Raw genomic sequence first — 15,343 nt, forward strand, 5'->3', positions numbered from 1 at the left:
TGGCTTACTCTCCCAAGCATCGGCTGATGGAAGTAGAAGTTAATCTTGGAAGGCATGAACCTTTTTTTTTTTTTTCAAGTCGCTTATAATGTGTTGTAAATTCATACTCTGTTGGTAACCCTTGCGAGGTCGTCGAGTAGTCGGATGGCGCGAAGGGGCGTCCCAGTTTCCCGCGCTTTCCTCGCAGGGAGGAGAAATACCAAGGGAACAGCCGCAGGAGGGAAGGGGGGTTGGATAGAACAGCGGCTGTAGACTTGCTCCAGCGGTGCCATATCTCACGCATCGCACTGCTAGTAGACTCTGGTCATATTAATGGAGTTGTGGTCCACAACAGTAATTGTTGTTTGTTTATGACGATGAATTAGTTTATCTTCTCCTCCCTCCGTAGTATATGTGTAACTCAATGACACTTGGTTTTTTTTTATACTTTGCGTTGTAATTACCTGCGAACATGAAAGTAAATTTAAGGCTCGCTTTAAAATTTTAAGGCAGGGAGTTGGGTTGTATTTGTCGTGATTTTGTTTGTCGTTCATGTCGGGGGCGATGGGCGAGCTGTGTTTCCCAGAGGACCAGCATTCATAGGCGAGGTGGGTTCGCGTGCAGGTGCAGGCGAAGGGTGGAGAGGGACTTCCGCCCACCATTACACCCCCTCCCTCAACCACCACCAAGCTAGTAGAGGTGTCACGCCTAAACTGTGACTAGCGGTGGCATTGGTCTACATACACAAAGTGGTGTAGACTTGAAAAGGGTGTCATGCAATAGGCACGACCTGACCTGGCTAGCTCTGCTTGTAGTTGAGATGCACATATGATACGTTAAACTAGAATATATCCACTCGGGCACACCAGTTTGGATGGTGTGATATTTTTTTTTCTCTCCTAACCTCTTTTTATTTTATCCTTTTTACATGAATGTTTTAATGGCTCATGAGGAAATGGACGTTTGGAAGTTTTATATAAGGGCTGGGTAGAAGAATATCCAGCCTGCGCTTTTAAAGCCATATAGATTTTGACTATCTCATTTTAGATGAAGCTATTTTAGATGAGGTTATTAGACCTGCAGACGAGGAAACCCTCAATGGATTGATATTAAATTTCCCCCGAAATAAAGGAACCAGGCTGGAGTTGGGGGTCACCAAGGGGTATCCCATCACCTATAGGCTTAACCGTGCTGGAAGGAGGAAGGGAGACGTGAAGTTTATGGTCATTTATGACCCTTAATGGCTTTTAACTGGGTTGGACTAGTACTTAGAATTAAGGTAGATGATTAGGCACGTATGAGGAATGTAATAATAGGTAAGTGGAACAACTACGTGTGTAAGTCGCCAAGAATGGAGAGAACCAAGAAATTCATCTGGTAGTAGAAGGTATATAGTCTGGCAAATGTAAACCATCCTTCTCTGTAACCACATAATTAATTCCTCTCTCTCTCTCTCTCTCTCTCTCTCTCTCTCTCTCTCTCTCTCTCTCTCTCTCTCTCTCTCTCTCTCTCTCAGGTTAATTATATAATCCCCACCACTAACCCTTGTGATGTATATACTTTGCTGTTCTACGATGTGACTTTTGATGATTTCATGAAGGGGAATTGCGTCTTTTTTAAAAGTTGAGACTTGATACAAGATGGATATTAACTCAAGAAGTTGATCTCATTCCTTCATGTAATGCAACCTAGACAGCAAACGCATTTCCATGCTGATAGTTTTCCATTAACAGGTTGTTAGTATTAGGAATTTGATAAACCATTGGGATGTTATCCCAACAATCGCGGAGGTTTTATGAATTATGGAAAGGTATTGTGAAATCGATTTTATTGTTTGCTTGTCGATTTTAATTGTTTCTAGGGAGCCCTGAAATGCATGCTGTTGCGTGTGTAAAAAACAGTTGGGAGATTTTGACATATATATATATATATATATATATATATATATATATATATATATATATATATATATATATATTATTTATCCATGGTCATCCTCACGTACCCTTTATTACGTCTGACTTTATGTTCCTAATATACCATTGCACTGTATATGGAATGTATTTTAGGAGTGACAGTTCGTTAGGTCATGTATGAAGCTTACACTGACCACAAACTCTCTTGTCTTATTCAGCCAGGGTGAACACGGTCCTCAAGTGGTCGTTGCATCATGAGTTTAGTTTGATGCGGGTGGTTGTGTTAAGATATTGCTTTAAGCTGGCTGACCTTGACTTCCATGATGCTGGCTAGTGAATGTATGAAGTGTACCGAGCGTCCCTAGATGGGAGACACTGTACGGGGTTTTAGCAAGAACATTACCCATGAGTTTTTGGGTCAACGTTTCCCACTATTGATGTAGGTAATAACCCTGACTTTTTTTTTTTTTTTTTAAATTGCTGAGAAATTTATCGAAGTTGGGGCTGAGGCTAAAGTCTTGTCAGATGGTATCTCCCCGGCCACTTCAGTTTTGCGACCTGGTAAGAGTACTGTGAATTTAATTCCTTGTTAGATATGAGGTACATGAAGTTTGCTTGACTTTGGGAATTTTGTCACCTAAATTGATTAGATATGGCAACGTTGTTTGGTCGCCAAAGTCGGGAAGTGGCAGTGGGGAGGCGGGGTGGAGCTGGGAACAGCCGCTGTCTGCCCGTCTGCACTGTAGCCGCAATTAATGGGAATTTTGTTAGCTATTCGTAGAGCCCCTCGCATACACACCACTCTCTGTTGAATCCATTAATTGCAGACTATAACTGCAATAAGACACAAACATATAAACGCTTCAGTGAAGCTTATGTTTAGCAGAACGTAGATTATGTTAGGGGAAAACAACTGGGGTGTTCCTGAATTGTTTTGGCATTGATGGTGACAGCAGACTTAAAATTTACATTTTTCATTACACAGCGAAACAGAAATTGCCATTGTTTCAGCGATATAGCAATACCGCGCTGTATATTTACAAGAAGAAGTTCAGCTTTAGGAAAGTTTGTTTCATTTGATATATCGTAGACTATGATGAACATGAGCGGTGAGCGTAGATATATATCCATATTTCACTAATGCTTAATGTAATTCATAGCATCAGCATATTAATGTAGCCACCGTACCGATTTTTGGTGCAAGCAATCTATGATATACAGCGGAGTGGAAGCTGAAAGAAATACATTTCATTCATGGATAAGTATTACTGTCTAAATTCAAAACCACCGAATTATGGTATATAACCATTTCCGGTATGATAAACGGCACCAAATTACTTTTAAAATTATTCAAGCATTTTAAAACGGTCGTTCCAAGTATATTTAGTATTTATAACACTAAGTATGGTTTCACGTATATAAATTTTGTACTTAGATGCATAGATCATATCTTTCAACATTATATCCACACACGCGGCACCAAAATTATTGTCAGGAAGCTGATAATTTTTTTATATATTAAACACGAACCCCTAAGTACAAGATTTCAGTTCTGTTTTACGAGAAAAGCAGTATTTGAAATATAAATGAATGTGTATTCATTTTCTTTAGGCTTTGATGACACGCCCTTGTTAAACTGACCCTTACAGATGCATGATTAAAAATATTTAAGGGTCAGATGTTGATAGTATGATATTTTGTTGCAGGTAATTAAAGTACTGAACACGTGCTGCTGATGAGAAAAGTACTTTTAAGTAATGTTACTTTTCCAGGTAATGAGAACTTATGGAATCCCAAGATATAACTAGATTCACTTTTAACTTATTTCCCATTAGAAAAGGCATAACGAATTGACAGCTAATTCGAATAAGCAGTGACTTTATTTGCTTAATAAGGTAATTAGATATGTAAGCTATTCATTGGATGCTAGAGAGTGCTTGTTGGAGTTGAGTCTTCACTTGCCACTGCATCTCATCCAAAACCGAATAGATATGCAGAGTTGATTGTAACTCCATTAACTTAAAAAATAAAGCACCTTGCTATGAGTCAAAACTAAATGTTATGCAAAAGAAAAAAGTGAAGTATTAACGATTAAAAGCTCAGTGAAAATATTCTGATAGTTCAAAAACATGGAGGCAGAGCCATATTAAATTTATGAAAAGTTGTACAGCATCGTTATTTCTAGAGGAGATGGAAAGGTATTTTTTTGTCTGGCATGACTAAAAGGAAGCTGTTATTCTTCATTGGATGCTGCAGCTTCAAAGTATGCAGTGTAAAAGGATGAGGGTGGTCTGGCAAGTCAGTCAAGTTGTTTATTTAATGACACAGCACTGGTGAACTTTTCTCCAGAAAGATAGCTTACATCTTTCATGCATGCACTCTGATGTAATGAGGGACATTGAATTAGCCATGGAATGTTTCTGTGTTTGAGGTTCTTCCTCATAGTCTTCTTTACAAGTATTCACTTTCATAAGGCTTGTACACTGTTTAATAATTACAACCTTGGCCTGCTGAACAGGAATTCGAACATTTTTATTCAAGTTATGTTTCTTGATCACATACATTGATTGGCTCCTACATTGAGTCTCAAAGGGATGCTGTTCTGTAGTAGAGGCGACAGGTGAGAGGGTATGGCCTAAATACTTTTGATTACTTGACAGGTCTCTAGTGATTCTCTGCCAAGGGTGTCATAGTGGCCCCCTTCCTCAGTTGGGAATTAGCATGTACTCTCCTTCATCTTTGCAGTTAGATTACACTTTTGACCGGAAGGGTACCAGCAGTTCTGTATTAAGTCAGCATATGACCACCAGTTTTGTAAGATAGGCCTTTCCGTAATTGCATCGAGGTTGGGCAGCAAACAGGATGAGACTTGGTATAGTGTCATGTTTCACACTGTTCCCTTTGGTTATGCATTTTGCTTCAGGGCATGACTTGGAATTTTCTTTTCAAAGAATGTAAGACACTGTTGGTACAAGCACTTCCCTGGAGAGAGAGCTTAACTTAGGTGTAACCTTCATGTATGAATATGACCTTCATATTCCCAGGATATGAGGAGAAATTAAACCAATTATTTGGATTAATGAGTTGTGAAATGTAAATAATATTCTTTATAAAATGAACAGTGTTAACAAGAGGCGGCACTGTCTTGTATATGGAAGGGCAAGTCTTTCTCCACTTCTTCATTCTATCTGTCTATATAGTCTTTCTCCACTGCTTCATTTCTACTCTGAAAATGATTATGGTGTTATTATATCACAGTAGATACATATAATAGGAATGATTGATGAATTAGGAAAATGTTTTATCAATATCATACAAACAGAACAGAACAGAACAGTTACAAATGTCTACATAGAAGATTCTGTTCTCATAAGCTACTGTGCCTGCACATTTGATGTGTATCTTTCTTATCATAGACAGGTTCCCTATCGTCACACCTGTTAATCTGATTTGACAATAAAACATATTTTGATGGAATGTGTTCTTTTTAATCAAGTGCGGAGAGCAAATTTATTACATGGCAGGTCCATGAATTAATTTCTCGACGATGACTGTCATATTGACAGATTAATGGAATTTTTAAAGTAAATCATTTTTATAAATAGTAACTATTTCTATGAATTTTATTTTTCTATACCATTATATCATTATTACACTTGATCGCCACTTCCTGCATCGAGGTAGCGCCAGAAAACACACGAAGAAAGACACGTCCACTCATGTACACATACATATATACGCTTGTGTACTTATACATTTTTATACATATCAGCATGTATATATATATATATATATATATATATATATATATATATATATATTATTTTTTTTTTTTTTTTTTTTTTTTTATACTTTGTCGCTGTCTCCCGCGTTTGCGAGGTAGCGCAAGGAAACAGACGAAAGAAATGGCCCAACCCCCCCCCCCCCCATACACATGTACATACACACATCCACACACGCAAATATACATACCTACACAGCTTTCCATGGTTTACCCCAGACGCTTCACATGCCTTGATTCAATCCACTGACAGCACGTCAACCCCTGTATACCACATCGCTCCAATTCACTCTATTCCTTGCCCTCCTTTCACCCTCCTGCATGTTCAGGCCCCGATCACACAAAATCTTTTTCACTCCATCTTTCCACCTCCAATTTGGTCTCCCTCTTCTCCTCGTTCCCTCCACCTCCGACACATATATCCTCTTGGTCAATCTTTCCTCACTCATTCTCTCCATGTGCCCAAACCATTTCAAAACACCCTCTTCTGCTCTCTCAACCACGCTCTTTTTATTTCCACACATCTCTCTTACCCTTACGTTACTTACTCGATCAAACCACCTCACACCACACATTGTCCTCAAACATCTCATTTCCAGCACATCCATCCTCCTGCGCACAACTCTATCCATAGCCCACGCCTCGCAACCATACAGCATTGTTGGAACCACTATTCCTTCAAACATACCCATTTTTGCTTTCCGAGATAATGTTCTCGACTTCCACACATTTTTCAAGGCTCCCAAAATTTTCGCCCCCTCCCCCACCCTATGATCCACTTCCGCTTCCATGGTTCCATCCGCTGACAGATCCACTCCCAGATATCTAAAACACTTCACTTCCTCCAGTTTTTCTCCATTCAAACTCACCTCCCAATTGACTTGACCCTCAACCCTACTGTACCTAATAACCTTGCTCTTATTCACATTTACTCTTAACTTTCTTCTTCCACACACTTTACCAAACTCAGTCACCAGCTTCTGCAGTTTCTCACATGAATCAGCCACCAGCGCTGTATCATCAGCGAACAACAACTGACTCACTTCCCAAGCTCTCTCATCCCCAACACACTTCATACTTGCCCCTCTTTCCAGGACTCTTGCATTTACCTCCCTAACAACCCCATCCATAAACAAATTAAACAACCATGGAGACATCACACACCCCTGCCGCAAACCTACATTCACTGAGAACCAATCACTTTCCTCTCTTCCTACACGTACACATGCCTTACATCCTCGATAAAAACTTTTCACTGCTTCTAACAACTTGCCTCCCACACCATATATTCTTAATACCTTCCACAGAGCATCTCTATCAACTCTATCATATGCCTTCTCCAGATCCATAAATGCTACATACAAATCCATTTGCTTTTCTAAGTATTTCTCACATACATTCTTCAAAGCAAACACCTGATCCACACATCCTCTACCACTTCTATATATATATATATATATATATATATATATATATATATATATATATCTTTTCAAACAATTCGCCATTTCCCGCGTTAGCGAGGTAGCGTTAAGAACAGAGGACTGGGCCTTTGAGGGAATATCCTCACCTGGCCCCCTTCTCTGTTCCTTCTTTTGGAAAATTAAAAAAATAATGGGAGGGGAGGATTTCCAGCCCCCCTGCTCCATATATATATATGTACATATTCATGCTTTCATCCATTCCTGGCACCACCGTGCTCCACAGCAAGGTAGCACCAAGATACAGAATATCCTTGAATGCTCGTGCTTGGCTTATAAATATAGATTTTATAATCCAATCCAGTCTTATCATATACACTTTATAGAGGATTACACTTGCATAAAGTATGTTGAAGAATTCAAGACTATGATGAAAGGGCTTTGATATGTTTTTTCTCATAAGTGTCAGAAAGTTGCTTGTGGGTAGGTGCAGATAAAGGCATGAGTTTAGGAATTCCTGTAATTTTCTTTGGGCAAAGAACCAGGTACTCTAATTGAATTCATTAGTCATAGATTTACCAAAGTGTGTGAATGCACTATTAGTATGTGTAGTTGACATGTAACTAATTTGAACTGTGTGTCTGCTTCTCTTCTCATTCCAGTTGTATTGGTTATAGTCAGCTGATTGATCTGCCAAAATTATTTTGTTTAGGATCATTTTCAGTCAGAAAGAAGCACTCCTGTCAAGTGAAGGAATTCCATTCACCAGTTGGTGTGACTTCATCTCATGTGTTTTCAAACTGACTAGGGTATTTACTTCCTATAGTCAATTTGCTTCCAACTTGTAGTTGCCACTGTGCTTCTTTGCTTCAGTCTCACTCTTATGTCTGTTAGGCCTACATCTTTTCAGATGCATGGAGGCCTTGAGATGTTGATTTAATCATACTTGAAGCGTATGAACTTGAAGGGATGCCATGCTGAAGACTAGGTGAGTTTTTTCTTTTAGTATGCCTGATGATAAAGGTTTGTCACTGGGCTTTAGGACAGACTACTTGAGATGTTGACGCAGTAAGTGTAAGTGAGGCCTATCCTAATGTACAGTAGTCTCTTGGTACTGGATCCACATTTGACTTTGTGGTTTACGAATACTCACATACATACATGTGTGACTGAAGCCAGGTAAGAGCTAATTTTATTCAGGCTGTTTCGAGCTGACTTATATACAGATTACTGGGATACATCAGATGTAGATTGGTTTCTTGGCCGAATTTTCTGTTTGACTATCCTCAGACTGGTTGTTTTGCACTTCATAGAGAATTATTAGGAACACACATGACTCTGACATTGGTTTCCTTGGCCATTAAGACATCTACACCATTGAGTGACATTGCCAAGGTCATTCCTGAGCTTCCTGTGGCCATCATAGATTTGGACTATGATTAAGAGTCACTTTTTTGTGGTTTGTGAGGTAGATTTGTATCATGCAATCAACAGCACTTGAGCCATCCACAGATTTTCATTGTCATCTCATAATATGTGTGGTTAGAAATTGGGTTAAAAGTTTTAATTATTTCTATGTTTGTAGGACTTGAAGAGCTAGATTTAGATTTAGGAATGATAGTCCAGTCTAGATATTACACTTATGCAGATCACCCTTGGGCAGTATTACTGTGGTTGTAGGTTTTTTTTGTGTGTAATATACACACAAAGCATGTTCGGTGGCTATTTGATATGTGCTGTGCATTTTAAGTCCTAGTTTGTTCAAAGTTGTTGACAAAGAGAATTGTGCCAAATTATATAGTGAATATTTTCTTATGACACAACAGGAGCTTCTGCTTCCTGTCTCAAGATGAGCTGGTTTTGTTTCTCATGAAAAGATATCAGTTAGTATGCATACTTGATCGCCTTTTCATGTATTAGTGAGGTAGTGCTAGAAACGGATAGAGAAATGCCATATCCTCTTAACATCCAGTAACACCCGAATATCTAACAGTTTATCTATCCATGGCCCAACCGACCCACGTACACATGTATACATGTATATACATGCACGCCCACACATGCACATAAACATACCTATACATTTCAACGTATACATACATATACACAGACATACATATATACACATGTACATATTCATACTTGCTGCCTTCTTCCATTCCCGTCGCCACCCTGCCACACATGAAAAAGCACCCCCCCTCTGTCTGTGTGCGTGTGAGGTAGCGCTAGGAAAAGACAACAAAAGGCCACATTTGTTCACACTGTCTCTAGCTGTCACGTGTGATGCGCCGAAACCACGGCTCCCTTTTGCACACCTCAAGGTTATGCCTTGAGGGAAAAGTCACTTTTTGCAAGGCTGGATCAGTTAGAGTATAGTCTCATCAAAGAACTTCTCACTCCAAGAGCATCCCTGTTTCCGTGTTATTGGAAATAGCACAACCTTAGGCTTGGGGAACCTGTAGAAAGGTCTTGGGTAATACTAGGACTCCTTCATAGAAATTGATCCGTAGGTAATTAGAAAAAAACATGCTTTTCTATTAAAGTATGAAACACTGATGTACAAAATTGTAAGGTTACAATATAAAGGCAGCACATCACCTGTGGTGGCATGCCTCCATATTCCCACAAAGCAGTAAACCAGGTACACCATAAAATGCTACCTTGAACTCCCAAACAACACCACCAAGTTATGACACTCCTGCCTTTTCCTAGAAATGGCTTTTTGTTGGGTTGGGTGACAGATAGCCCATGGCTATGTGACACTTGCCCAATGTAGGGAAAAAAAATTGGTAGTGCTATGGAAAACCAAGAATAGTCACAACTTGATGCCATGGCTGGTAAAATAGTATACATTATTCTAAATGTTTATGCTTAACATAGCGGTTGGAAAAACTGATGGGCAAGGGATGGGACCTTTGTACATAATTCTGATTTTGAAGTGAATGCATGTTGAAGAATTGTTTACTTGCACTGCTTGGATAGACTCAAGTAGCAGTATCATGGTAAAGATTATGAAATTTTAATGCCAGTGTCTTTCCATGACTGGGATTTATTTAATTTGTGCTCATTAGAGAGGAATTAGGAGAATCATGTTATTGATGTATTCTTAAGTTTATTTTCTCATTTCATTTGTTTGAAAGGGTTTTCATTGATCACAGAATTTGAATAATATCTCCATGGCAGATACTTACTTCAGCCTGGTCAGGTTCAGGATGTATGATTCCTTCAAAGTAAAACAGTTGCAAATGTTGTGTTACTAAAAACAATGGTATTAATTTTGAAAATGATTTTGAGTATAACATTATTATCAAGTATCTTTCATGAATGCAGAATATCTTCATATTTACAAGTACATGCCACAATGCCCAATGATTGTTGTGTAAGATATTTTATTGGGTTTTAAGTGGCTTGCTCAGGAAACATTTAGGTGAGGTGTTTCACATAATCACTTCTTACTCCCTGTTCATCTCCCCATAATTCTTGAGAACCCAGGTTATATTATTGTATATATAAATTTTTTTTTTTTTCATCTTCAGCCACCAATCAGTGGTTTGTGCCTCCTGTGAAGGGAGATGTTCCACCTGGATGTGCTGCTTATGGTTTTGTTGTTGATGGGACACGCATCCTGGTCTTCGGTGGAATGGTTGAATATGGCAAATACAGGTAATTATGAATTTAAGGATTGTATTGGTAATTGAAGCAGACACATTAGTATTCATGTCATTATCCACCAGACAGCCTCATAAAATGTGAGTCATATTCTTCAGTCAAGAAATAGATTGATTTTTGACGACTTTTTTTGATGCTTATGTTGTATTTCACTCATTGTGAACAGTATATAACATTGTGTTTAAAGATCTTAAGCATGTTTTTATCTCCAGATTTATCCACTTTTTTTCCTGTATGGAAGTTGTAGTCAAATGTCTTTGCTCCTTTTCCTATCTTCATGTTATTTTTTGGAGCTGATTTCAAGTCTTTTTTTCTTGCTATTACTGTATTTCATTTAGGCCTTTCAGCAGTTTTTTACATCGCATGATAATCCCCATTTTGATTATGAAGCAGTGAAATATTTGAATTACTAGAATATCCCAAAAGCTCAGAAACTGCATGTTACATTATTTTCATGAGAGACTCATCATGAAGTAATATTGGTGGGCAGAAAATGGTTAATGTCTGACATTCAAAAGTTTAGCATTTGAGTTGCCTATATGGTAAGTTTGGTTATTTTTAAGCTTAGATACAAGAGCAGTTACAGATAAAAACAGGCTTGTTAGTGGCTTAAAGGAGGAAGTGAAAATATAAAAGTATAGCCATCAGATGTAGTCAGATAATGTAAATCTGTGGTAATGACATAGTGATCATTATAAAGCACAACTAAGTGCAGGCTGTTGAGATGGATGTTCAAAATAGATTTTGGTTTGATAGATTGAATATAGTGAGGGATGGAGAACTTAGGGAGATGTAGTATAGATAGTATGATTATTAATTCATTGATAATAGAACAGAGATAAGTGTAGGTTTGGAGGAGAATTGTTGTAAGTGTGAAGTTTAAATGAGTAGGTTTTACTATAAAGAAAAACTTCAAAGTAGGACAGAAGAACAGAGAAGGTAATACATGTGTGAGAGTGTTTCCATGGTGGAAGAATCTCAAGAAATGTGTAGAATTTATATTGTGGAGAGGATTCTGCTGACTACCCTGTTGTTTATTTGGAGAAGTCATGTAAGATATAGACCATATTCCTGAAAAGATAATTTGCCAGAATTATGCATTGGATGTTCACAGGTGTTAGTCTATGAATGAACTGAAACAAATCAAGTTTTATTTCAGCAATGAACTGTATGAGCTGCAGGCCTCCAGATGGGAATGGAAACGTGTGAAGCCACGACCACCCCGTAATGGTCCACCCCCATGCCCTAGATTGGGTCATTCATTCACTCTTATTGGCAATAAAGTTTATCTTTTTGGTGGACTAGCTAATGATAGTGAAGATCCAAAAAATAACATACCCAAGTGAGTGGAAACTTTAAAGACAGTTTCTGTTCACAGTTTATTGTATAACTTTTCCCTTAAGTTTGGGTAGCAGTTACTGAAAGTGCTTTACTGAATTGCAGGTATAAGATTGTATGAAGTGTTTAATGTCACACAATATTGTGTTGGAAAGATTAGTGCATATAGTTAAACTCAAAATATTAGTCATTTCTCTGTCTTCAGATTTTATTTGTTTTCTCCCCTTTTACAGATACCTTAATGATCTCTATACATTGGAACTAAGAGCCAATTCTAATGTTATGTCTTGGGACATACCAGACACGTACGGTGTACCTCCACCTCCCAGAGAATCCCATACAGGAGTTGCATACATGAGCAAGGATAAACCCAAACTGGTTATATATGGAGGGATGAGTGGCACTAGACTGGGAGATCTTTGGATTCTTGATGTCAGTAAGTCAGAGTTATACACTTTCTCTCTCCCTCTTTCTTTCTGTATCATTTTTATTCCTGATTCTTCTGTCATCTCATTCCCCAAAATATCCTTTCCTACTTTTCTCATTTCTTCTACCCTGAATGTATTTTGGCCATAGTACCATAGTATAGTGTTGTGTGCTCAGCTTTTTTTTTTTTTCAGGATGGGTGATGAGCATGCTTCCATTTGTTTTAGCTTTGCAGGTTAATGGCACCTTAAAATCCTGCACTTGATTGGTTCTGCTCATGTCCCATTACAGTGTTGTGAAAATTGCTTCCCTTGTAGTTCCACAAGCATAATTCTTCAGAGAGCGAGGCATTGTGTAAAGGTTGTTGATTATTGTTATCTTGCCTCAGTAGTGCTCTGACTGAAAATTTCTTGTGTCATATATCGCTGAGTGCTTGATCAAACTGCATCACACTTTTGTTGTAGCAGAAGTTTCCCATTTCCAAGACGAAGAGTGAAAGGTTAAACAAAGGGTTCTGTTTTGCTGGATATAACTCTTTCTGGTTGTGTTTATGGAGTCACTGCCTGTTTTTGAAATTTCAGATTTTACATTTTTGCTGTTATATCTTATTTCAATATCTCAGGCAGTTATCAGTACCAGCATATTCATATGTTATATGACTACATATAAAGTGCATAATACAGTTAATTATTTTACAGTGTTAAATTTTTGTTTGAAGCATCTTAGAGTTTATGTGATGTATGATTAAACGTGCCTCTGCAAACACTGTGCTAGCCTTGCATTCTGCCAGTGGCCTGCTAGGGGTGGGGCACTAAAGACTTAAGAAGTAGCACTAGAGTTCTTTGGTTATGGAGACTGTTGCCATGGCCACCACTTTCAGGGAGTTCCAGTTAGAACAGGCATCAGAGATATAGATGAATAGGATTTTTCTTTCAGTATTCAGGGTAGCTAAAGCTTTTGATAAACCCAAGAGTTATGAGTGTAATGGTATCACAAAATATGTAACAGTTTAATAGATTGGATTTAGATTGTACCTTGAGCATAGAAGTTTGCAGGTTTCTGGTAGCAGCAGTCACATCACTGGTGTTTTCCCTCTGCCTTGGTTAATCTCTTGGACCATAGTGGGTCTCTTGTTTAGGTAAAGGTGACAGAACCACAAAGCATATATTAGATAGTTGACAACAAAATGGATAGATTTGAGGTATATCCATTTGAGATAATGGCACAAGTGGAATTTTCCATAGAAATTTCCCTTACTGCATTAATTGAATACAGTAGATCATTCTGATATTGGATCCAGACACCATTAGTCTCCTATTATGAGTGAAAACCTTTGATATATTTGTGGTAAGTACTGCAGGGCTTGATAGAGACATCTCAGGACCCCTTTATTATTTTTGATTGTAGGCACCCTAATGATTTCCTCCCATTTAACAGAGATTCTTTATGATATTAGAATTAGAATTCTTGTAACATTACTGAAAGACTGCTATTTAGTCTATAATTCTTCAGTTAATACTTAGTATGTAGATGTGTTTGCTTGTCATTGACACAAGAAAAGTATAATGGTAAGGCTGTCTGCCAAACCAAGTCTGTAACATCAGCAGAAAATGCTGCATGTGCATTTTGTTTGTAATAATGATGACTGCTTGATAATTATGCTGTTGATTATCATTGTCACCCTAGATTATTAAAGCATGATTTGATTTATCTTCCTTTTCAATCTCCCAAGTTGGTGTGTTGCTACACGAGTAGTGAGTGTCTAGGGTGTTTTTTCTTTATTGAACCACAAAATGACATTTACATCAATAACTTGATTTTTTTAATGATAATCTCTGATGCCTGTTCCCTTGGGAACTCCCTCAAGGAGGTGGCCATGGCAATAGGGTCTCCATAACTGATGAGCTCCAGTGCCGCTTCTTAGCCTGTAGTGCCTCACTGTTAACAGGCCACTGGCAACTGTAGCACAATGTTTCCAGAGGCTTCTATTCTATTTACACCTAATGTTCCCACCTACTACTTCTACCTAATGTTCCTACTTATTACACGTGCCTAATGTTCCTACCTATTACCTCTATTGCTCCTGCCTGAATGTTCCTACCTACCACTATCAATAATACTTAGTATGGAAGCATAGCATTATCTCTTGGTAATGAAGAAAGTATAAGATTGAGGATAGCTACTAAAGCTAATATACTGACCCAGATTGAAAAATGTCTTGTATATGTATATAATGTAGAACTTATAGGAATACTGTATGTAGCAAAATTAGGAAGTTAAAAGTTTCGTTTATATTTCTTTGTTTTTTTTCTGTCTATCTATCTGTATCTCTGATGCTCTTTCCCTTTGGGAACTCCCACAAGGGGATGGCCACAACAAAAGTCTTCATAACTGCATGTGAAGTATGTAGAAAACAATTACCTGAGGCCAGGCTCCGCTGATTTGGCTCTGTATATAGATCCCACTTCATAGACCTTGAAGGTCTGTGCAATAGGCTGTATTTCATGTGTGGAGTCATTTTCTTAGTTTTCAATTTGGTGCTTTTTTTACAGCAAAATATGCTCATAAATGTATTTGATAATTTATGCTACCAAAGATAAATTTTTTCCTCTTTATTTTATGGTCTTTCAATACCTATTTGCCCTTGTCTTGTCAAGGTTGCATCAGGAACAAACATTTATTGTCTTTAGAATTCCCGAAAACCACATCTTACCATCCGTAGCCAATCCCCATCGACTACTCCATGGTTTATCTTGACGGTTTCGTATGTCCTAGTTCAGCCCATGGGCAACATAGCCTCATCATTCCAATTT

At 38.1% G+C, this 15,343-nt stretch overlaps 1 protein-coding gene across 3 annotated transcripts in view; it reads left to right on the top strand.

Moving 5' to 3' along the window:
- Nucleotides 1-15,343, top strand: part of Hcf (Host cell factor) — a 51,877-nt gene that overhangs the window by 6,780 nt on the left and 29,754 nt on the right. For 2 of the 3 annotated variants that reach the window (XM_071692999.1, XM_071692998.1), the window contains exons 2-4: nt 10,634-10,760; nt 11,926-12,108; nt 12,338-12,540. In XM_071692999.1, the coding sequence (XP_071549100.1) occupies nt 10,634-10,760; nt 11,926-12,108; nt 12,338-12,540 (513 nt within the window). Of the gene's footprint in view, nt 1-8,064; nt 8,086-10,633; nt 10,761-11,925; nt 12,109-12,337; nt 12,541-15,343 lie in introns of those variants that run through there. The other variant, XM_071693000.1, reaches the window with a different exon arrangement.

Source organism: Panulirus ornatus, chromosome 55, assembly GCF_036320965.1.
Source record: "Panulirus ornatus isolate Po-2019 chromosome 55, ASM3632096v1, whole genome shotgun sequence".
In the NCBI taxonomy this organism is placed as follows: Eukaryota; Metazoa; Arthropoda; class Malacostraca; order Decapoda; family Palinuridae; genus Panulirus; species Panulirus ornatus.